Source organism: Ovis aries, chromosome 4, assembly GCF_016772045.2.
Source record: "Ovis aries strain OAR_USU_Benz2616 breed Rambouillet chromosome 4, ARS-UI_Ramb_v3.0, whole genome shotgun sequence".
Lineage (NCBI taxonomy): Eukaryota > Metazoa > Chordata > Mammalia > Artiodactyla > Bovidae > Ovis > Ovis aries.
This window is the reverse complement of record NC_056057.1, coordinates 40,412,139-40,438,140: the sequence shown is the minus strand read 5'-3', so window position 1 is coordinate 40,438,140 and position 26,002 is coordinate 40,412,139. Positions and strand designations below refer to the sequence as shown.

The following is a 26,002-nucleotide window of genomic DNA, read 5'->3' as shown; positions in this document are numbered from 1 at the left end:
TGTCTGATATTTTCTTCATGATTAGATCTAGGTTATAAGTTTTTGAGAGGGAGACATGAATTTTTGAGCACTTGCTCAAAAGTGCTGGCAAAAGATACTCCAGCCTTACTTTGTGCTTTTCTTGCCCTAGGCGTGGATTCTTCAATTTCACCAGACAGTCAATGTTAATGATGAAAAGTAAAAAGACAAGAAACAAGTGTGCTCATTGTTATTTGGTACCATCTTTTTAGTCCCTTTCATTTGACAGAGCCAAGCTCTGCGTGTGTGTGTTCATGAGTAACTGGTCACTTCTAACTCCAGTCTAGTACAAGAACTTTTCTTCTCTATTTTAATGGTGTATTTCCTTTCTCCCGTAGTAAGAACACTGACTGTAGGTACATGTATGTGTTTTTCCTCTTTCTCAGTTCTCCAGTGCACACAAAATAATGTCAAATCTGCTACATCCTAACAACAAATTTATACTTTAAAGTTCAAAACAAATTTATAGTTATCTACTTTTAAATGTACTTCAGTGAGGCTATATATAAAAAAAAGTGTTTAAAAATAATTTCAAAATTTATTTTCCAAATTCTGTAGTAATGGTATCTCTTTGATGCACAGATAGGCATACTTCTGTGCTTTCCCCCGCATCTTCTTGAGATTACTTTCCGAACATTTAAAACACTGTTAAAACATTAGTATTGGTATATGAGAGTATGTATTCAGACTGTTCTCATTTTCCCTCTTGCTCCTGTGTCATATTTGTACTCACTACTACCCACCATTAGAGTAACCAACTTCATTAGTCTCTTGTTTATGGTGCTTATGTTTCTTTGTTTTTACCCTCCTGGCCAAAGATACATACCAAACATACATACATATATACATATGTAATATGAATATATAAATTATATGTATATGTTCTATATATATATTATATCCCATTTTTATTACTAGAAGTAAATACCTTTTATTAATAGAATACCAAATATATATTTTAGTGCCTTTTTTCATTACTAATATACTTGAAAATCACTTCATATTAATTCAAAAAAACTTTATCATTCTTTTTGCAAATCCACAGTGTTCCATTGTGTGATTTTGCCAGAGTAGATTTGTGTTGTTTTGCTAACATAGAAAATGCTGAAATCAAAAACTCGTGCATATGAGTTTCCATATTATTGGAGCTATATATTCAGATAGTGTATTGTTAGGTGAAAAGATGGATGCATATGTAATATAATTATTGTAATATTTCATTCCATAAGGATTTTACCATTTTTCATTCCCAAGAACAAAGTATGAGCGTTCATATTCCCATACAGTTTTGCCAAAAGATAGTGTTGACTAGATTTTGAATTTTTGTGAATTTATATGTGAAAAATAGAAGTCCCATATTATGAAAAATCTCTACTTATATTTTAATTTTTTCTTGTTACATGTGACTTTAAGCATACTTTTCATGTTCTCTAAAGAAGTCTTTATGTTCATATGTTTTGTCCATTATTTAATTTTTTGGTCCTATATTTTTCACTTTCATAGCTTTTATATATTAAAAATATTTCTCTTTATCTGTGATATACATTTTAAAACTTGTTTCCAAATTTGTCATTTGTCTTTTGAAATTAAATATATAGGTTTGATTATGTTTTTGTCATGAGACCTTTTGTAGCTTATTTTTTTTCTTTTATTGCCTTTAGAATTTGAGTGTTAATTAGAAACCATTTTGCTACATCTAAGAAATAAAGGTATTTTTCCAAGTTTACTCCTAGTATCTATATGGTTTCCATTTTTATGCTCATATCTGTTATCCATTTGAAGTTTATTTTCAGGTATGGTGCAAAGCATAGGTTAATTTTATTATTTTTCCAAATAGAACTTTATTGATCCACGATTATTTTTAAATTTTTACCCAGTGACATATTGTACCACATTTTAAATATAATCTCAGTAAGGAGTCTATTTTTAGATCCTGTGTTCTGTTCTAATTGTCAATTTATTCTTGTGGTAGAACTACATTTTTTAAATTATAAACTTTTAAAAAATATTTTAGTATCTGATAAAGTTTTTTACCCCTATCACTTCTTTTTCACATTTTCCTTACTATAGTTACATGTTTATTCTTCTAGGAAAGATTTAGAATGCATTTGTTTGATATGAAAAAATTGGTAATCTGTGTATTAATATCACATTAAATTTACAAATTAGCTTAGGTGAAACTGATGTATTTGTGATGCTGAGATCTTATATCAAGAGCAAGTGATTTTTTTCTGCATGTTAAAATATAATTTGGGACTTTCAGTAGTAATCTGAAATTTAATTACATAGATTTGCACATCTTTACTAAGTTTACTCCTAAGTTTTCATCAGTTTTGTTTCCTATTACAGATGTAGTTTTCTCTCTAATTGTATCTTCAAACCCATATGTGAATGCTATTAATATTTGTATATTAATCATATATCATGCTACCTTAGTGATTTTGTTTTTACTATTTGAATTCAGATTTCCAAGAATATTACAATTATATAATTTGTACAAAGATCTTTTGCCTTTTTACTCAATCAGTAAATATGCCGTCTTATCTAATTGTATAAAATGTCAACATAGCAATGTCAAAGAAAATATAATGTTAAAATATTTATAATATTAAATAGTAAGGAAGATAGTGGCCTTCCCTGGAGTCTCAGTAGTAAAGAATCCACCTGCCAATGCAGGAGATATGGGTTCCATCCCTGGTTTGAGAATATATCCTGGAAAGAGAAATAGCAACTAATTCCAGTATTCTTGCCTGGGAAATCCAATGAACAGAGAAGCCTGGCAAGCTATAGTCCATGGGATTGCAAAGAAGTGGACATGATTGAGGATGCTATATATATATAGATAGAGATATATATCTAGATACAGATATCTATACAGATATATCTATATAGATACATGCTATATAATAATATAGATATAGATATATATCTAGATACAGATATATATAAAGATCTATCTATCTATCTATCTATAGATAGATAAATATATAGATACAGATATATGGGTGTATAAGTTTGTATGTATACTGAATATTCTTGAGTATTTTTATGAAGAATGCATGAATTTTGTCACATAATTACAGAATCTGTTGAGATTTGTTATATGGTTGCTTTTCTTACAACTAAGGTGAATTATATTAATGGGTTTCTAAAATTGAACCATTTTTGTACTCAGACTATATTCAATCATTATGTATTATTTCCTTAATTTCTTTATTAAATTGTTCATTCAAATTTAAGATTTTACATTAATATTTACAAATGATATGAATGTATTGTTTTCTTCTCTGATACCTTTATCATATTTCAGATTCAATATTATAATTTCATCCAGAAATAATTTGAAATTTTTATTACATTTGTTAAGCTATAGGACAATTAATGTAGCATTATGATCACTTCATTTGTGATTCATCAAGGCATGATGTGGTTTTGGTGGAACAATTTATTATAAATTTCCATGTTTCTTCTATAGGAATGAGTCTAAATTTTCTTTCTCTAACATGAACAGTATGAAAAGGCAAAATGATAGGATACCAAAAGAGGAACTTCCCAGGTCATTAGGTGCCCAATATGCTACTGGAGATCAGTGAAGAAATAACTCCAGAAAGAATGAAGGGATAGAGCCAAAGCAAAAACAATACCCAGTTGTGGATGTAACCGGTGATAGAAACAAGATCCGATGCTGTAAAGAGCATATTGCATAGGAACCTGGAATATCAGGTCCATGAATCAAGGCAAATTGGAAGTGGTCAAACAAGAGATGGCAAGGGTGAACGTCGACATTCTAGGAATAAGCAAACTAAAATGGACTGGAATGGGTGAATTTAACTCAGATGATCATTATACTTACTACTACGGGCAGGAATCTCTCAGAAGAAATGGAGTAGCCATCATGGTCAACAAAAGAGTCCGAAATGCAGCACTTGGATGCAATCTCAAAAACGACAGAATGATCTCTGTTCGTTTCCAAGGCAAACCATTCAATATCACAGTAATCCAACTCTATGCCCCAACCAGTAACGCTGAAGAAGCTGAAGTTGAACGGTTTTATGAAGACCTACAAGACCTTTTAGAACTAACACCCAAAAAAGATGTCCTTTTCATTTTAGGGGACTGGAATGCTAAAGTAGGAATTCAAGAAACACCTGGAGTAACAGGCAAATTTGGCCTTGGAATGCAGAATGAAGCAGGGCAAAGACTAATAGAGTTTTGCCAAGAAAATACACTGGTCATAGCAAACTCCCTCTTCCAACAACACAAGAGAAGACTTTACACATGGACATCACCAGATGGTCAACACCGAAATCAGATTGATTATATTCTTTGCAGCCAAAGATGGAGAAGCTCTATACAGTCAACAAAAACAAGACCAGGAGCTGACTGTGGCTCAGATCATGAACTCCTTATTGCCAAATTCAGACTCAAATTGAAGAAAGTAGGGAAAACCGCTAGACCATTCAGATATGAGCTAAATCAAATCCCCTATGATTATACAGTGGAAGTGAGAAATAGATTTAAGGGCCTAGATCTGATAGATAGAGTGCCTGATGAACTATGGAATGAGGTTCATGACATTGTACAGGAGACAGGGATCAAGACCATCCCCATGGAAAAGAAATGCAAAAAAGCAAAATGGCTGTCTGGGGAGGCCTTAGAAATAGCTGTGAAAAGAAGAGAGGTGAAAAGCAAAGGAGAAAAGGAAAGATATAAGCATCTGAATGCAGAGTTCCACAGAATAGCAAGATGAGATAAGAAAGCCTTCTTCAGCGATCAATGCAAAGAAATAGAGGAAAACAACAGAATGGGAAAGACTAGAGATCTCTTCAACAAAAATAGAGATACCAAGGGAACATTTCATGCAAAGATGGGCTGGATAAAGGACAGAAATGGTCTGGACCTAACAGAAGCAGAAGATATTAAGAAGAGGTGGCAAGAATACACAGAAGAACTGTACAAAAAAGATCTTCACAACCCAGATAATCATGATGATGTGATACTAATCTAGAGCCAGACATCCTGGAATGTGAAGTCAAATGGGCCTTAGGAAGCATCACTACAAACAAAGCTAATGGAGGTGATGGAATTCCAGTTGAGCTGTTTCAAATCCTGAAAGATGATGCTGTGGAAGGGCTGTACTCAATATGCCAGCAAACTGGGAAAACTCAGCAGTGGCCACAGGACTGGAAAAGGTCAGTTTTCATTCCAGTTCCAAAGAAGGCAATGCCAAAGAATGCTCAGACTACTGCACAGTTGCACTCATCTCACATGCTAGTAAAATAATGCTCAAAATTCTCCAAGCCAGGCTTCAGCAATACATGAACCGTGAACTCCCTGATGTTCAAGCTGGTTTTATAAAAGGCAGAGGAACCAGGGATCAAATTGCCAACATCCGCTGGATCATGAAAAAAGCAAGAGAGTTCCAGAAAAACATCTATTTCTGCTTTACTGACTATGCCTAAGCCTTTGACTGTGTGGATCACAATAAACTGTGGAAAATTCTGAGAGAGATGGGAATACCAGACCACCTAACCTGCCTCTTAAGAAATCTGTATGCAGGTCAGGAAGCAACAGTTAGAACTAGACATGGAACAACAGACTGGTTCCAAATAGGAAAAGGAGTCCGTCAAAGCTGTATATTGTCACCCTGTTTATTTAACTTCTATGCAGAGTACATCATGAGAAACACTGGGCTGGAAGAAACACAAGCTGGAATCAAGATTGCTGGGAGAAATATCAATAACCTCAGATATGCAGATGACACCACCCTTATGGCAGAAACTGAAGAGGAACTAAAAAGCCTCTTGATGAAAGTGAAAGAGGAGAGCGAAAAAGTTGGCTTAAAGCTCAACATTCAGAAACGAAGATCATGGCATCCGGTTTCATCACCCCATGGGAAATAGAAGGGGAAACAGTGGAAACAGTGTCAGACTTTATTTCTTTGGGCTCCAAAATCACTGCAGATGGTGACTGCAGCCATGAAATTAGAAGACGCTTACTCCTTGGAAGAAAAGTTATGACCAACCTAGATAGCATATTCAAAAGCAGAGACATTACTTTGCTGACTAAGGTCCGTCTAGTCAAGGCTATGGTTTTTCCAGTGGTCATGTATGGATGTGAGAGTTGGACTGTGAAGAAGGCTGAGCGCCGAAGAATTGATGCTTTTGAACTGTGGCATTGGAGAAGACTCTTGAGAGTCCCTTGGACTGCCAGGAGATTCAACCAGTCCATTCTGAAGGAGATCAGCCCTGGGATTTCTTTGGAAGGAATGATGCTACAGCTGAAACTCCAGTACTTTGGCCACCTCATGTGAAGAGTTGACTCATTGGAAAAGACTCTGATGCTGGGAGGGATTGGGGGCAGGAGGAAAAGGGGACAACAGAGGATGAGATGGCCGGATGGCATCACTGACTCGATGAACGTGAGTCTGAGTGGACCCCTGGAGTTGGTGTTGGACAGGGAGGCCTGGAGTGCTGCGATTCATGGGTCGCAAATATTCAGACACGACAGAGCGACTGAACTGAACTGAACAGGGTCAATTCAACTAACTTGAATTTTCCTAGTGTATTATCCATTTTATTTTCATTTTCAGTTTTCATATGAGGTTGTATAAAATAATCTCATGTTTTCTAATTTTCCAGTTCATTGGTTATCTTTACCTAATTATTATTTTATATATTTATCATCTCTCTTGAGTCAGTTGGCTAATGGTTGTCCATTTTGTTAATTTTTTCAAAGAAGCATCATTTAGCTTTGTTCATTAGTTATACTGTTTTTTCTTTACTTTTATAATGTCACCTTTCTCCTAGTTGTTTCCCCTCTTCTGCTGCTTTTGGTTTATTTATTTATTTTTTATACCTCTTTGAGTGGGAAATTTCATTTCCCTGTCTTTATCATATGTTTGGAGAAGGAAAAGGCAACCCACTCCAGTACTCTTGCCTGGAGAATCCCATGGACGGAGGAGCCTGGTACACTGCAGTCCATGGGGTCACAAAGAGTCAGACACGAATGAGCGACTTCCTCCTCCTATCATGTATTATTGATATAAATATTTAAAGCTGTGAATTGTTTTCTACTTTAAATGTACCAGATATAATCTAATACAGTGTTTCATCAGTATTTTTAAAGAAATTCTACAATTTTAACTTTTTAAGTTATTTAATATCCAAATGGAAAAGCTTTTATATATATGCTAATTCAGATGCTGCAAGATTTGAGCAAAAGTTTTTAACCCATCAACCTGTATGTAAAATTTGTGTTTCCTGTTATACACAGAGGGATAAGGGCACCATCCTTCATGTGTGTGGGTGGGGGAGGGTTGGATAGGTATGTTTATGTGTGTGTCTCTCCATGCATACATATCATATATGTAACAATGCATACTATTAGCTTGGCAGTATTATACAATGATATAACTGTCTGATAAAATTTCACAACTCTGTAGGCTAACTGTCTCACTACAAATTGCTCCACAGGACCCTGCAGATTGTTGTATATCAGGTATATTGCTAAATAAAAAGATTATAATATATTGTTAAAATATTAATGAAAAGCAGAAAGCATGGGGGTAATAGAAAGGTCATTTTAAGGAGAATTCATGTAAATCCTAGTTGTGTTACTTTGAAAATTTAGGCAAGTTACTTGAATTCCACAAAACTAATTTCTTCATCTATTAATGTGTAGGTTTACTATATAAGCAATAACATCAACGTTGCTTTCAAAACCAAAAATCTATATTCTATTATATTCTATTACCTGATCCTTTGATAAGTGATATATCTGTACATAAAAGCATCTTGATACACACCAGAAGCTTATAAAACAATTATTCTCATTTGCCTCTATCACTCAGAAATTAGCAGTAATTGTTTAAATGAATAAAGCAGGGACAAAATAGATCCAGCTGGTACCAAACCTTCTTTAATCATTGTTTTCAACTTTATTTCCAACTGACCTTTAAAGTCTGCCCAGGAAGAGTGAAACTGATTGAAAAGGGACTCACCCCTTCTTTCCTCTACCACTGTTTTCGGAGTTGTTCACGAAAAATGGCACTGAGAGAAAGTCAGGGGATGGAAGAAGTATGTATAGGGCAATAAATCCATGAAACAAAGCTTTAAATTTGGTTTGGACTTTTTAGAATGATTTAGAACTGACCATGGCCATGACCATCAAAAGTAAATTTATGTGAAAGAATATGATTATTAAAAATCATAACTCCCAATTCATTCTATACCAATAAATGCCCAGAGGCCAACATTATTATTATTGTTTGACAAATGATTTTTTAAACCTGTTTCAATGTGACTTTTCTTAACCACTGCTCCCTGAAACAATTATTTGCAATGGTTGTCTGTGTTTCCAAGTACAATGGTGATTTATCTCAAAGCCCACTGTTGCATATCATCTCTACTGCTAACACTCCTGTCCACATCACTCTCGTTTCTTGCCTAGATTACCAAAACAATCATTCAACTGATCCCCTTGTTTTGGCCCTTGTCAGGAGCTCTGGCTATTTTTCATAATGCAGCCAGAGTCATCCAGTTAGAATTGAAATCAAACAGACCATTTAATTTCCCTTCTCAGAATCCTACAGCAGTCTCTTCTCTTTCAGAATAGAAGTATAAATCCTTCCAGTTTGTACAAGACCTATGCAGGTTTAGCTCAGCTGCTCTCTAACCTCATCTTCTGCTACTCTCTACCTTGCTCATTCTGTAACAGCCACAATGATGTGCTGTTTCTTTCTTTTAACTTTTCAAGCACTTTCCCATCTCATCTCATTTTCATCTGCAATTTCCTCTCCCCAGAATGCTCTTTACAATTATGCACATGGTACATGCTGCTCTCCCACTGTTTCAGGTCCTGCTTAAATGTTACCTTATATGTAAGATATTCTCAGACCATTAAAATGTGAAATAGCAACCTCCTCCTCTCTCTAACTCTGGGACATTTATCTCTCTAGCACTTACACAAATTAGCTTACTATCCCCACCTCCATTTTAATTTTGCTTGTTTTTTGTTTGCTGGACATTAGTTCCATGGGGCCAGAGAATTTTCTTTACTGGTATATCCACAGTGCCTAAAACTGTCCCTGGCACTAGTACACAGTCACATAAATAAATGGATATTGAGCAAATTAATTTAAAAAAGAAATCAAACTTTGGACTTTTGTGATTTTGTTTGCTAACATGCAATAAGAAATAGCTCATCTCCTATAAAATATATACTCCCTTTAGGCATTTCCACTGAGTTTAATCATGCCCACACTGCAAAATGTCAGCTATTACCTTGTCCACTTGACACGTCACATTTTGGAATTTGGGAGCAGTAGCCAACTCGGATGTTTGGATCAGTGGTAAAACACCACGGTGACTCAGCCCCATCTGGATTTCGGCAATAATTTTCTCTTAGGTCCCTATTGAGAATAAGCATGTTAATGTGAATTGCCAGGGTTTCTTACATTGGTGAAGTCAGTGTTATTACATTTCTAGAATCCCAGAATGTATGCATTCTATAAATAGAACTCTACATTTTAGATTTGGGATAGTTTTAACAATTCAGAATTCAGTATACACAGCTGCCATTGCCCACCTTACTGAAATAAACGCTGTCAGATGTCAGAATTCTTTTACTTCCACAGACCTGGAGTTTCACACAAATACTACTGCTTCATGAAAAAGAAAAATAGTACCACTTCATTATTCTCACTCATTTTTAAGACTTGGACTCTCAACTGTTATAATTTTTAAAGTCTGGTCTGTTACTCACTGTATTTTCATGGATCATAGATAATGTAGAAACAACATTCTCTTTGCAGAAGAAAGACTATTATAATTAACAGTCTTTAATTACTCTTGTTTAAAAATGAAGTTCTACCTATTCAAACATTTGCCAGGAAAAACATATTTATTCTTTAAATTCTGTATTTCTTTTATTTATTTAATTCACCACATAGATTTCTTTTAATTACAAAGTAGTTCTTTCTTGATTTAGAGATATTACCTGAAATTTTATATTTCTGTAAAATTAAGGCTTAATTACAATATAGAAAACCTACTTATTGAAAAAGTTGTCAACATAGCACATGTACTTCCTTTCCTCAGTGATATAGTTAGACATTTGTAGCTTGTGATAAGGAAAAAGTCTAAATTAATATTATCTGTATGTAGAAGGACTTTACCTTAATACAAAGGTCACGTTAAATAAAATGGGGAGTTCATGATTTGTTCCCCTGATAGTGCTCTCTAATTTGAAGAAAGTGTGTACTTTCTTTCCATAGATCTCTCTAATAATTTAACAAAATTAACATTCATTCTATAGGAAGGTATGCTATTTCACTTAGGCCCAATTAAAAATACTACACATTTAATACTAATCAGTTGACCATTAGAAACTGAAAACCATTTTTTAAAAAAGCTTGAGTTTGGTTATAAAATCAACAAGTAATAGTTTATCAAGTCAAAATAGGTCCTGACATAAACTATGTTATTTAAGGTTGTAAGAACAGTGAGTGCCAATAGATTTGACCATTCTATAGCAAATGTTCTTATTTATAACCCACATTTAAACCTTTACTCTTCCTATAAAATCATAAAATTAACTGGAGAGATAAAGAAAATCTTTTCTTCTAACTAGTTTACACTCACATTTTAAAAGATTATGTCAGTACAGTATATGTGCACTGAATTTTATATAAAATGTACAGAAATTTGCAATTTTAAATGAATAATTGCTTAGTTAACTTTTGAGTTGTAATTTAAGGCAAGATAGTGGTAAAACATATATCTAAGGCTATCAAAAAACTTAAAGTTCCCCTTTTATAATCTATATCTAGAAGCACCTCATTAATCTAGATTAAACCAGAAAGTCAAGGTTTGCTCAAATATTTTTTCTAAGTATTCACCTCACTTGAAGAATCAGTTACAATGATTAAAACAAATTAATGATTGTATGATTCATGTACATCATCACAGGCAGTATTTTTTTAGTTATAGTGCTTTAAAAATTGTCATTTGTAAGGAATCTCAGTACTGGGGCTAACAGTGTTTGGTACAACCAGAGACACCTGCCCTGTACTCCATTCTCTGCTAGCCCACAAACAGTAAATGCATTGATACTCTGAGCAAAATCATACATCAGATTTTATTTGTTTAATAACACAACTCATTTTTTGTTTTTTCATATTTATGTTTATCTTGACCAAATAACCAATTAAGAAAGAATAGGTTGGTGGTTGTGGTGGTTTAGTCACTAAGTTGTGTTTGACTCTTGCAACCCCATGGACTGTAGCCCGTGATTCTCCAGGCAAGAGTAATGAAGTGGGTTGCCATTTCCTTCTTCAGGGGATCCTCCCAACCCAGGGATCCTCCCAACCCAGGGATCGAACCCGGGTCTCCTGCAATGCAGGCAGTCTTTACCCACTGAGCTACAAGGGAAGCCTTCCTCCCAAAAAGAGTAGCTTAAATTCCAATAATATATAGCAACTAAACTTTTGATCATTTTTTATTGTGAAACGTGTGGATTCAATTTCTATAATGATTTTCTTTTTCTTACAGATGAGTTTAATTTGGTTCACATATACAATCTTGAGTATTACCAGTCATTAGAAGTTAACCAGAAGTGTGCATGGCACTGATACTGTCTTCTTTGTCTCTCTTAACTATTCTTTTCTCATTTTCTTTGTTCTCTCTACTTTTATGTTTATTTCTGAGGTGTGAAACACATGGGTCAAAAATAGAGTGAATTGCTGTGAAGAAAATGAGGGAAATAAACAGAGTGGCAACAATACATTTATTATAAAATAATTTAAAAAATACAACAGGTGAATATTTAGTATCTAAGCAAAGAACTCTGAATTGGTTAAAAAATTTTAAATCATATAAAAAACCATAAACTATATCCTCTCTCCAGTGAATGGGCCAACTAATGTTCATAGTTCTCCATCTTGAAATGTTAAGCCCTCTTATTAAAAGTCAGTTACATAAAGCCAATATATGTTATTTATAGGTGCTATTTCAGCAAAGCCACTATGAATGACACGTGTGTTATAAATTTTGAAAGCAATCATTTTATGTTCCTAATAACAAGGTGGACAATTTAAAAACACATGGCATTGTGGCTGTCCAACAAAATTCAAGTGGTGAAGAAAAGCAGCCATGGGGAAGAACATAACAAGTATATAACTGATATTCAAGGGCAGTTTCTTCAGCTTGATTCATTTATACAATTGTTTTACTTCTCTACTTGTTAAATAAAATTTTGAAACAATAAAAAAATTTCATATAAAACTATAAATTTTTTTTTCAAGGCTGAAAACTCATCAGTTTACAATGTTGACTTAAATCAAGGTATGCCTTGTAATCTCCCCTAAAGTTAATATGAAAATTTAAGGAAGCACTAGTTTGAAAGTTTCCTGGTTATCGTTACCACTAATTTGTTCATTAAATAGACCTGCAAGAACAAAGCTGTGATCAGAAACCTAAAGATGTGTTTCCCAAAGCATGGATGGTACATCAACCAACCATCTGATTCAGAATCAGCAAGAGTAGTTGCTAAAATGTATTATTTGCGGTCCAAATTTCAGACCTGAAGAATCAAAAATTTGGGGTGGATGTATCTGCCTTTTAATTGCTAAATTTTCCCTAGGCACACTAAAGATTAAGGATCACTAACATAGAAATTAGTAAAAATCACTAATTACTAATTAAAATTAGTAATTAATTAATAAATTAAAATCACTAATTACTAATAAAAAATTAGTAATCATTCTGCCTACTGAAATTTATAATATTTCCCTAATTTACTCACTTGCACTTGAAATTGTCAGGAGTAATGTCATGCTGGTGAGGATACTGGGAATCCCAACGCTGACAGGGAATTCCATTCCAAATGGTATTGATGGTGCCCCGGTAACCTTCTCCTTGACCTTGAATGCATTCAGTTGTTTGCATAGGGACATCTGTGTCATTCATAGTACTGTGGGCTATTGGTAAAAAGAAACATAAATTTAAATAAAATAATTTAATTTGTCATCTAACTCTTAGAGTTCACTTGCATTTTATTTGTAGGATTTTCTATCACATAAGTTTTTACAATAATTGAATGAAATAAAAAATTCAGTTAATCATTATTACTCTCTAATTCAACCAAAAGGAGGAATTAAAATGGTGGACTTAACTTGTTGACATTTTAAAAATATTACTTGCCCCTAAGCAGATTTATTTCTTGCCTTTTTGTTTGTCCAATTTCAGTGCTTACCATACCTGATAAAGATCCTGAAAATCTCAGTAAGAAAATATTTAAAGTACAAAATTAAACTTATAAAACTTGAGGTCTCTCTTTGTCTTAAAATACACTCACTTGTACAAAATATAACTCAAAGCATTCTGAAGCAACTAAAATTCATATATCTTCTCAAAACATGCATGAAAATGTTTATGTTTCCATGTAAACTCACCAGTTACCTTTAACCTAAATGATTATTCAAGATGCCTCTGGATAAAACTCAAGTTGACACCCTCTAGGGTAGTTTAAAAAGTGAATAAATGTCTTTTATTCATCTATTCTGGAATTTGATGTATCATTTCTCCAAAGGAGAGGTCAGAATTAGACATGTCTTCAGAGGCTCGAGATGTGTATAAAAATGTACCATATTTAACAGTGTAAATACTTTTAAAGTGACTCTTTAGCTTCATTTTGAATTTCTTTCTTTCTTGCAAATAATTATTACCTTATGTGGCTGAATGCTTTATTTCATCGAGTTCCTTGCAAAGGTAGTAGAGCCTAAGTTTGGAGTTGTTCTATGAAGCTTTGTGAAAAATAAGGATTAATTAATGACCATCTCAACCACTGGAATATTTTAAACACAGATTTTCACAAACTGCTTATTTAGTAATTTTTCTTTTAAAAAACTTCTTCAGCTCATCTTAAAATGTATTATTTCTTAAGTATGTGCTTTAGGGAATAGAAATGCAGCTTAGAAACAGCCTAAATTACAAAGAAGTCCAAATGGACATGAGAAAATGTCCACAGATTGACCCATAAAATGGACATTGAGAGTGGATGACTTAGAAATTAGTATCTGTTGATATTGGCAATGTATATTGATTCAGAGGGCTTCCCTCATAGCTCAGTTGGTAAAGAATCTGGCTGCAATGCAGGAGACCCCAGTTTGATGCTTGGGTTGGGAAGAGCTCCTGGAGAAGGGAAAGGCTACCCACTCCAGTATTCTGGCCTGGAGAATTCCATGGACTGTATAGTCCATGGTTGCAAAGAGTTAGACACAACTGAGCAACTTTCACTTCACTTCATTGGTTCAGGAAGAACAAAAATTTGGAACTGAGAAATTATCTGTGTAGAAGTTCGTACTATTCAAGTTCATTATGATTTTAATACTACCTGAAGTTCTTTGAGGAAATAGAAAATAAATTAAATTTCATGGATTCTGAGGGTTAGAACTATATTTCATTAAAACAAATGCTGCTAAGCTATTTTTTCTGATAATTTGAGTGGATTGTTAAATGACTTGAGGAGATTGGGTATGTGCGGGGTCTTTAAAGGGTGACAACTCTAAGACAGGTACTGACATATACATCTAATTATAAAATTATGATGCGAAAAAAGACAAAAGGAATGTCCCCAGGAATCTGTCACTTCATTAGCTTAACATTTTAAGAAGAAAACTTTTCATCCCCCACTTCTTGGACACAAGCTCCTGGGCAGTAAACTTGTGACCTCAGTCAGGTCTCAGATTACTGACAATGGCAAGAAGGTCAGAGTTGGGGCAGGCAGAGCAAAAACACTTCCGCTACTCTTATGGACTTTGTTGCCTGACTTGGGTACTACAGCTCTCTTGCTTTCCTAGTTATGTGTGTGTGTTTTGTTTTGAGTGTTAGTGATCCATCCTTCTCAGTATCATTTTGGCACTATGAACTTGCAACTGAAGAATCCAGTCAGCCAGAGCCACCTTTGGCTAGATAATGGCCCTTGCACACCCATCAGAGGTGAACACACTCTACTCCTTGTACCCCACTATAATTGTCTAGACATCAACCTAAACAATGTAAAAAGAGGAATGATAAAATTTTAAAGCTAGTAACAGATAAATATTTTTCTAATTTGAGGTTAAGTTTTCAAATTTTTGGAGTCCTGGTGAAAAGAAATATCTACATTACAAAAACTCTAAGTCAAAGAAAAGACTACCTGTATAAGAATATTGAGGAAAATACTTCTTTGCTGATTAAGGCATTAAAAGTTCAGTGTCGAGTTCAGAGAAATGAATTGTTTTACTGACCTTGCACCTCAACTGCAGAGGTTCCCAGAAAGTTTTAAAGAATTTGTTTTCACTTTAAAAGTAACTATCATAAAATCCTCATTTGAACAATTATGCTAAATATTTTTTCTGAACTTTTATTATTATATTTTAAAAATGACATAAACTTATTTTAAGGAGTCACTATTATTCACTAAAAGAGTGTAAATTAAAATGGTTAGATAAAAACTAAATTTTTGGATTTGGATTCAATAATTGGATTTTTGAACAGATTCTAATTTGGAGGATTATTGAACACTTTCCAATTTTGAAATTATAAAAATTTATAGAAGACAAAGAATTTTTGCACATTAGTAAAAATACAATATTGTACAGAATAAATATAATCTCATTAGGTCTTGTTATAAACTGAATATTTGTGTCTTCCTCAAATTCATATGTCCATATCCTAATCCCCATATTATGGTATTAGACAGTGGGGCCTTTGGCAAATGTTTAGGTTGTAACAGCAGAGCTCTCATAAATGGGGTTATAAAAGAGGACCCTACAGAGCTCCCTTGCTTCTTCTACCATATGAAGACACAGGGAAGAGTTAGCCATCTATGAACCAGGAATCAGCCCCTCTATATACCAAACCTGCTGGCACCTTGACCTTGGACTTTCAGCATCCAGATCTATGGGAAATATATTTCTGTTGTTTAGAATCTACAAGTCTATGGTATTCTCTTATAGCAGCCTGAAATAAGTCTGGCCCTATCAAGATGTAAAGAATCTAAATAATATTATTGTTTTTGACTCTTTTAATAAGCACCTGTAACTTGCATTCTAAAGATCAGTCCTGTTCATTGGAAGGACTGATGCTAAAGCTGAAACTCCAACACTTTGGCCACCTCATGGGAAGAGTTGACTCATTGGAAAAGACTCTGATGCTGGGAGGGATTGGGAGCAGGAGGAGAAGGGGACGACAGAGGATGAGATGGCTGGATGACATCACCGACTCGATGGACATGAGTTTGAGTGAACTCCAGGAGTTGTTGATGGATAGGGAGGCCTGACGTGCTGCAGTTCATGGGGTTGCAAAGAGTCGGACACAACTGAGCAACTGAACTGAACTGAACTGAACTTTGAAGTATGTAACCTGAAACAACTTGATTATTTTACTTATTGTGGTGTTTTAATTCAGTAGAAATATTACTTATGATTTAACTACAAATTATCAATATTTATATAGTATTTTTATTTACTTAAAAAGTACCCTCTGAAGTCAGTATTTATCCATTTCAGCTGCTAGAAGAGGCCCCATAAACAAAGCTACGTAATTTGATGGTGATGTATAGAATAAATAGTATAAGCAAAAAAAGATATATTAGTACAACAAGGTAACTACATAGTTTTTGTTAATTAGTAACAGTTATTGTAAGACTTTATGCAGCTATTTAATAAATATTATCTGAGGTGGACAATGAATGATTTGTCCATAGACCATTTAACTGATATAAATGTTTGATCTCTGCCGCCTACATGAATACTTATGATTCAAACAAAAGGAATTATTCCTGGTCTGCAATAAAATAGACTCCCTCAGCTGTCCTACTATATAAACATCAAAACTTGGAGCAAAAACAAAACAAATGTTTCATGCTATTTGATTTGAAAGGGCTGTTAAATGTTGGGAAATCTATTCTTTTGGACTTAATACTTAAACATTAGACCTGAATAAGGGAAGGCTTTGAAGAGTCTCCAGTGGCCTAACAAAGTGTTAAAGAAGCACAGAAACATCCCCAGTATCAGCTGAAGATTATCAAGTTTAGCCAAAGCAACATGTTTTTAAAATATTCCATCTCAACATCCACAAATTTTTCTGCAAGTATGTCTACCAGGCTTACACCGAAAATACCAGGAACTCTTCTGAGAGTTTCTAACAAATAAAATTTTGCCAGGGTTGTAAGTAGTGGTCACCCTTTGGAAGCAGATGCAAAGATATCTCTATGATCCTCAGTGGCCTATGAGTGAAGGAATGTTTTTCTTTGATGACTGACACAAAGTTTTCTATTTGGAAATGCTTTAAGAAAAAAAAAAGTGCTATTGAAAAATGTCACTGTCTTGTTAGAACGTGATCAAATACAATGGGTGTCTCTTGGAACATTAATTTCACTTTGCTGGTATGGATGTGCTATGATCTTATTATTATACTATTTGGTAGAGAATTTTAAGGTCTGAATAGATTTTTTGAGAGAATTAACATTAATTGTTATGTAATTGCTAGGAAAACCCTCTTGCCTCCAAGACAATGTATAATAAATTGACCCTTTTTCTCTGTTAAAGGCTAGCCGAGTCCTTGCGGAGAGGCCACGAGGCCCTGACAGAGGTCTGTGAAAGGCAATGGAGAATGTGAGTTACACACGTACATGACAGAAAGCCACATCCAGGGCTCCATAACTTTTACATGGACAATTAGTAAATCTACATTTACAGTCCCCTTAGCCCTCCAAAAAATTTGGATTTGTTAGTGGTGACAAGCTATTGCTGTTCTTTTGCCTATAGCTAAGAACAAGTTGCTTCATAAGCCATTGGCTAAATACCTGATTATTCTTAGAATAATTCAACCCAACCTACTTCTTATTCCCAGCTACTGAAGAGCAATTGAAATGTAGGATTTACTTTATGATGGTCCCTGGATATTTAGAACAATGTGTAAAGCTACTCTCCCATCATCAGACTTCTGCTCTTTGGGCCACAAAGGGCAGGATAAGGCTCAATGTAAATTTAAAGAGCTCCTTGTTTTAAACTGTCATGAGAGAATAGTATAAAGACCTCCAAAACACAAACCTCAAATTGCTTCCATGTTTTCTTTCCATGTGAACCTGGAATTCATGTCTGAAACTTTTCCCTGGACTTTTTCCAATTTTTTTGGTTGTAAAATGCTCAGGAGACAAGACTTTCATGAAAGGTCTTCAATTTTATTCTCTTATTCCTTAGAAGATGACTTGGAAAAGACCTCCATTACAAGATCTTTCCCTTGAGAAAGGATATTGATAGCAATTTTTTCCTGACACTGAATACAATGAGAGGACTATATTTCTATGAATCTCTGTTCTGGCCTTGAATTAACTAATAAAATTTAGACAAATAATTAGCTTTCTTTAAGGAAGAAAATGATTTACTAAAGTCAGTTTCCCAACACACAAAGACATTGAATTTTAAAAGGTTATATATTCCTTCCTTTAAGGTGATGCCAATGTACATTGGTTACTAGGAGAAAGGATTCTTCTAATTTAGTACCAATGGCAACATATCTTCTCAAGTCACCATAACAAAATAAAACTGGATAGCTTAATCAACAGTAATATATTTTCTTATAATTCTGGCAGCTATAAAGTCCAAGATTAAGGTGGTAACCAGTGATTCCTGGTGAGAGTTCTATTCCTGGCTTGTAGATGTAGGTATAGACATACCCTTTTGGTATGTCCCCATATTGTAGAGAGAGAGATTATGCCCATCCTCTACTTTTAAGGCCACAAATCCTATTGTTTTAGGATGCCATCATCATACTTCATCATCCTTAATTGTCTCCTAAGAACCCAACTCCAAATACAATAAGGGTTTAGACTTCAGTGTATGAATTTTGAGTAGAAGAACACAAGTCAACCCATAATGATAATTTTGATGGAAATCTTAGCTATCAGAGATCTGCCTAGGCCACACTTCTGCAGTGGGGAGTTGTTCAACAAGGATGAAGTTTCAGTTATGCAAGATGAGTACGTTTTAGAGATCTAAGGTATGACAGAGTAACTATACTTGGCAATACTGTTATATACTAAACAACTGTTAAGAGAATACACCTCAAGTTGTGTTCTTACCAAATACACACACAAAAAGGCAAGGGAAGTCAGGAGGAAACTTCTGAAGGTAATTAATATGGTTATTATCTTGATTGTAGAGATAGATTCATAGGCATATGTTCAAAGCTATCAAACTGTGTTCATTAAATATGTGATATTTTTAAACATCCAGTTATAGCTCAGTAAAGCTCTTAAAAATATAAAATGGCTCTGGACACATATATCAGAAGTTTGAAAAATAAGAGGGAAAAGAAAAAGGAGGTGAAAAAATAGGGAGGACGTCACAAGCTTTGTTTATTTTATTGAAGGAAAACCCATCAAGACAAGCAGCAAAGGAGCAAAACTAGCTCAGGGAAGCATGAAATCTGACAGTGAGTTGAAATGATAGGAAGAAGGTAAGAAGCAAATCTTCCTAATTGGAAATGTTTGGGGAAAGCCGGCTTTTTACATGAAAATCAAAATGCATAGAATAAATTCCAAGAGACATTAAAAGAAAATGAAAAACTACCACTGATTAGGAAAGGAACAGTCATTCACTCAACAAAGACGTGAACTCCTGTCACGTGCAAGGCAATGTGGTAAGTCTCTGGGATACAAAAAAAGACACGGTCCTTACTCTTTTGGAGCTTAAAAATTTTGATAGAGAGAGCTATTAACCAAATAGCTTCAAAAATAAATGTGGAAACCAAACTCTGAGAAGTACATAGAAGGAGAGATTTATGTTGCTATAAATATACAGTAAGGAATTTGACCCAGTCTGGGAAGTCAAATGAAGAAATGATAACTGACTTGAAATTTGTACAATGGGTAGCTGTCAATTAGGTTAGGAAGGAAGAGAACATGTTTTAAGGCAGAGGAGATGGCAGGGGTTGAAGGAACTATAATGAGAATATGGAAGATATGAGGTATAGGAAGGAACATGTCTGGCTGGAACAGAGAGCATGGAGAGACGTGTATATGAGGCTGGAGAGTCGGGTGGAGAAGTAAAAGACGGTTTTGTTTTGTCTGTGTCCGAAGATCAAAGGCAGTGACTGCAGAGTTTTAAACTGGTGTGTGTGTGTGATGTGCTAGGCATAGGGAATGATATATTCAGATTTTTTTTAATAGTCTATTTGCCAAGTGGAGAAGGAGTTGGAGGGGAAAAGCTTGTGAGCATGGATATAGCTCTACTCAGAAGTCCATCTGAATATTCAAGAAAGTTCAAAAATAATTCTGTCTTAGATAAAAGTGATGAAGTGAAATGGAGATTTGAGAGCTACATAGAAAATACAATTTACAGGCCTTAATGATGTAGCAAATGTGAGACATGAAAGAAAGAACATGTTTAGGATTATTTTAAGCTTTTGGATTTTAAACTGTGTAAATGGTGGTATCAGTCATGCAAAAGAGAGCATACAAAGCAGATTAGATCACCCTACAGGATAAATGAAGAAAACCTGAGAAAAAGAAAATAAATGATGGAAGTCTCCAAGAAGGCCAGTTGCTGGTGATGAAGGGTGGGAACAGATATACAACAAGTATATCCTAATTAGAGTATTTTTATGGAACATCAACCTTACATATCTGACATGGAGCAAAAAAAGTTCTCAGAGGGATACCTGGCATTCTGGAGATCTTTGCAAGAATCTAGGAAGTCAAAACTGTTTTCATAACAATGCTAAAATGCCACTTGTCCTTTTTACAGTGGTATATCCAGGTGCACTTTGATGTATGATATCCCGAAAGACTGAATGCAGAAGACACTCAGCTATCTTCTTACAATTAAGGTAACATTAAAGAAATTTACCAAAAAAAAAAAAAAAATCTAAACCATTATCACTGTTCTATTTTTCTGAAAAAAAAAAAAAAAAGTTATTTTTCCTTTAAAATGTTATATTTATTAACACTGAATGAGCTTATTATGTCTAATCAATTAATAAAGGTTTTTAATTTATGTTTTAATTTCTAATACATTAGATATTGACTCATGTAACTCAAACAGACCATTTGGTGTTCTCAATAATGTGTAAAGATCTCCTCAGTTTAATTGATTTAAATAATCAATGGGATACCCAAGGGACATCGGCCACAACACCAGGGACATAAACCACAAGTTAGTTTTCCAGTTGCCAAAGAGCTACTAAAGTTCACTTCAGAAAAGCACAATTAGTCCTACCAAATAGTTTATTTCTCTCTGAAAAGCATGCTGCTGCTGCTGCTGCTAAGTCGCTTCAGTCGTGTCCGACTCTGCGACCCCATAGATGGCATGAACTAATACATAAAACAAACTCTTACTCAGAATACAGAGTTATTGTTATAGGGAAAAACCATTAAAAAATAAGTACTTCATTTAAGCACTACATGGGACCTCCAGTCTTACTACATGTTTGTAGTCTTTTAAAATTCTGTATTCTTGGAGGTCTGTTAAAGTTATATAGCAGAGTATGTGTAAGCTCTGTCATCTGGGGAGACATCACCTTTTGAAGAATATGGTGTGAAGGAGGGCTTGAAAAGGCCTGTCCCAGAACAGCCTGGTACACATTTGTCAGGTGAGAAACTTTCAGTGATGCACTGATTTCAAGATGAGAAACTCAGAAGCAAAGTGAGAATTATAAACTCATAGTTCATTCAGCTTTTTCACAAATAAAAGGAACTGAGAGCAGTATTCAGAACTTTGGCTCTGGTGTAAAAACCCCATTGTCAAGGCATGTCATCTTTTACTTTAGTAGTTTATGATACAATTATGAAATTGCAATTTTATCATAGATTTTGCTCTGTTTTGTTCACTTCTCTATCCCCAGAATCTAAAAAAATGACATATAAGAGCTACTCAGTAAATATTTGTTTCATGTATTCTATAGAAAAGAGGCAAATACCTCTCTTTATGCTCTCTCTACAGTGGCAACCCACTCTAGTACTCTTGCCTGGAAAATCCCATGGATGGAGGAGTCTGGTGGGCTGCAGTCCATGGGGTCACTAAGAGTCGGACACGACTGAATGACTTCACTTTCACTTTTCACTTTCATGCATTGGAGAAGGAAATGCAACCCACTCCAGTGTTCTTGCCTGGAGAATCCCAGGGACAGGGGAGCCTGGTGGGCTGCCGTCTCTGGGGTCGCACAGAGTCGGACACAACTGAAGCGACTTAGCAGCAGCAGCAGCAGCAAGTTCTTTTTATGCTTCCTGGGAGTGCTGCTATGTCCAAGGCTTTTGCTTTCACTATTCACTTCTGATTTTGCATGACATTCATGGAAGACTGAACTTAAATATGCTTTGAGCACTGACATGAAGCACCTGCATCTCAGTATAAACAGAACCAAACTTAATATCTTTCTCCTCAAATTTATTCCTCTTAAATATGCATCATTAAATCAACTTAGGGAAAAAAAAAACTTTAGACTTTACCTTTTCCCTACCTCATTTCCAAGTTCATCTAACTTGTCATTATAAATGGGACACTTTATATCATCATTATATATTTGAACTCTTTAATATTGTTCACATCCTTCTTCACCTTGTTATTGTCACTGTTTACTGCCTTAGTTCAAATTCTCTTTCTTACTTTACTGTTAAAATAAGCTCTTATGAGATGCACCTGCCTCCTTATTCAACACTATGCTGCTGCTGCTGCTATTGCTAAGTCACTTCAGTCGTGTCCGACTCTGTGTGACCCCAGAGACGGCAGCCCACCAGGCTCCCCCATCCCTGGGATTCTCCAGGCAAGAACACTGAAATGGGTTGCCATTTCCTTCTCTGATGCATGAAAGTGAAAAGTGAAAGTGAAGTCACTCAATCATGTCTGTCTCTACAGCGACCCCATGGACTGCAGCCTACCAGGCTCTTCCTTCCATGGCATTTGCCAGGCAAGAGTACTGGAGTGGGTTGCCAGTGCCTTCTCTGCAACAGTATGCTAACCACCCAGAATATATACTAATTCTTATGGATCAATTCAGTTCAGTTGCTCAGTTGTGTCCAACTCTTTGCAACCCCATGAATTGCAGCACACCAGGCCTCCCTGTCCATCACCAGCTCCCGGAATTCACCCAAACTTATGTCCCCCGAGTCAGTGATGCCATCCAGCCATCTCATTCTCTGTCGTCCCCTTCTCCCAGCATCAGAGTCTTTTCCAATGAGTCAACTCTTCGCATGAGGTGGCCAAAGTATTGGAGTTTCAGCTTTAGCATCATTCCTTCCAAAGAACACCCAGGACTGATCTCCTTTAGAATGGACCAGTAGTCTTCAAATGTTGGGGTTTTTTGTTTTTTTGTTTTTGCTCTTGTTACTAAAATTATTATGAAAAATTACTTCTATTCCCTCTCATGTTTTTAAGTTGCCATCTACATTTTTATGCTGTTTAAATAGCTACAAAAGATGTGATTTCTAACATGTTTTAACTATTGACAATTTTAAAACAAAAAATTTTATATCACTCTTTTGAATGGATTTAAGGTTCTCTAAATACCACGGAGATTTATATCTACCTTTTTCTCGATAAAATGTACATTATCAAGTTCTTTTTCTCCTCGAATCATTTTCCATTCCACTTTAACCACAGGATGTTACTTTAGTGTAATGTATTTTATTTTATGTTGGAGAGTCTTTTATTGCTCATTTCTCATACTTTGCTGAAAGATTTTTATATATTTAAATCATTTAAAAATCTCTTGTGACTACAAAATTCTGACACAAATACACACTAAACACATGCACAGGCACAAATGTACAAATACTACACACATATATATGTGTGCATATTATGAATTGTCCTTGCTGTTTAAATGCTAAGTCATGTCCAACACTTTTGTAACAGCATGAACTGTAGCCCACCAGATACCTGTGTCCATGGGATTCTCTAGGCAAAAATACTGGAGTGGGTTGCAGTTTACTTCTCCAGGGGATCTTCTCGACCCAGGGATAGAACCCACATCTCCTGCATTGCAGGCCTATTATGTGCATTATGGATTGTTGTACAGTTGATGAGCTCTGTCTGACTCTGCAACTCCATGGACTGCAGCACGCCAGGCTTCCTTGTCCTTCACTATCTCTCGGAGTTGGCTCAAATTCAAGTCCACTGAGTCAATGATGTTATCTAACCATCTCATCCTATGCTGCTGCCTTCTCCTACTGCCCTCAGTCTTTCCCAGCATCAGGGTATTTCCCAGTGAGTTGGCTTTTCACATCAGGTGGCCAAAGTATTGGAGCTCCAGCTTCAGCATCAACCATTCCAATGAATAATCAGTGTTGTTTTCCTTTAGGATTGACTGGTTTGATCACCCAGCTGTCCAAGCAACTCTCAAGAGTCTTCTCCAGCACCACAATTTAAAAGCATTGATTTTTTAGCACTCAGCCTTCATGGTGGTCCAACTCTCACATCCATGACTGACTACTGAAAAAAACCATAGCTTTGACTATACGGACCTATGTCAGCAGAGTGATGTCTCTGCTTTTTAATACACTGTCTAGGTTTGTCATGGCTTTTCTTCCAAGGAACAAGCATCTTTTAATTTCATGTCTGCAGTCACTGTCTGCAGTGATTTTAAAACCCCAAAACATAAAATCTCTCAGTGCCATGAAGTCATTGAACTGGATGCCATGATCTTAGTTTTTTGAACATTTAAATGTAAGCCATTTTTTTCACTGTTCTTTTTCACCCTCATCAAGAGGTTCTTTAGTTCCCCTTTGTTCTCTGCCATTAGTGGTATCGTCTGCATATCCCCTGACAGTTTTGATTACGGCGTGTGATTCATCCAGCCCAGCATTTCCCATTATGTACTCTACATAGAAGTTAAATAAGCAAGGTGACAATATATAGCATTGACCTACTCCTTTCCCAGTTTCGAACCAGTCCATTGTTCAGTGTGTCTGGTTCTAACTGCTGCTTCTTGACCTGCACACAGGTTTCTCAGGAGGTAGATAAGGTGGTCTGGTATTCTCATCTCTTTAAGAATTTTCCACAGTTTGTTGTTATCCACATAAAGATTTTAGCATAGTCAATGAAGCAGATGAAGATTTTTTTTTGGAATCTCTTTGATCTTTTTATGATCCAGCAGATGCTGGCAATTTGATCTCTGGTTACTATGCCTTTTCTAAATCCAGCTTGAACATGTGGAAATTTTTGGTTCATGTACTGTTGAAGCATAGCTTGAAGGATTTTGAGCATTACTTTGCTAGTATGTGAAACGAGTACAATTGTACAGTAGTTGAAACATACTTTAGCATTGCTTTTCTTTGGGATTGGAATGAAACTGACATTTTCTAGTCCAGTGGCCACTGCTGAGTTTTCCAAATTTGCTGGCATAGTGGGTGAACTTTAACAGCTGCATCTTTCAGGATTTGAAATAGCTCAGCAGGAATTCCATCACCTCCACTAGTTTTGTTCATAGTAATGCTTCCTAAGACCCACTTGACTTCACACTCCAGGATATCTCGCTCTAGGTGAGTGACCAAATCATCCTGGTTATCTGGGTCATTAAGACCTTCTTTGTATAGTTCTTCTGTGTATTTTTGCCACCTCTTCTTAATGTCTTCTGCTTCTGTTAGGTCCTTACTGTTTCTGTCCTTTATTGTGCTCATCTTTGCATGAAATGCTCCCTTGGTATCCCTAATTTTCTTGAAGAGATCTCTAGTCTTTCCCATTCTGTTTTCACACACACACACACACACACACACACACCGCCTCTATTTCTTTGTATTGTTCACTTAAGGCTTTCTTATCTCTCCTTGCTATTCTCTGGAACTCTGCATTCAGTTGGTATATCTTTCCCTTTCTCCTTTTACTTTCACTTCTCTTCTTTTCTCAGCTATTTGTAAGCCCCCCTCAGACAAAAACCTTACCTTCTTGCATTTATTTTTCTGGGGGATGGTTTTAGTCATCACTTCCTGTACGATGTTTTAA

General features: G+C 35.4%; 1 protein-coding gene across 2 annotated transcripts in view; it reads right to left on the bottom strand.

Annotated features, from left to right (window-relative positions):
- Positions 1-26,002, bottom strand: part of HGF (hepatocyte growth factor) — an 87,582-nt gene that overhangs the window by 27,491 nt on the left and 34,089 nt on the right. For both annotated transcript variants that reach the window (XM_004007806.5, XM_027968556.3), the window contains exons 9-10: positions 12,823-12,997; positions 9,303-9,430 (exon numbers count right to left, since the gene is read on the bottom strand). In XM_004007806.5, the coding sequence (XP_004007855.3) occupies positions 9,303-9,430; positions 12,823-12,997 (303 nt within the window). The remainder of the gene's footprint in view (positions 1-9,302; positions 9,431-12,822; positions 12,998-26,002) is intronic.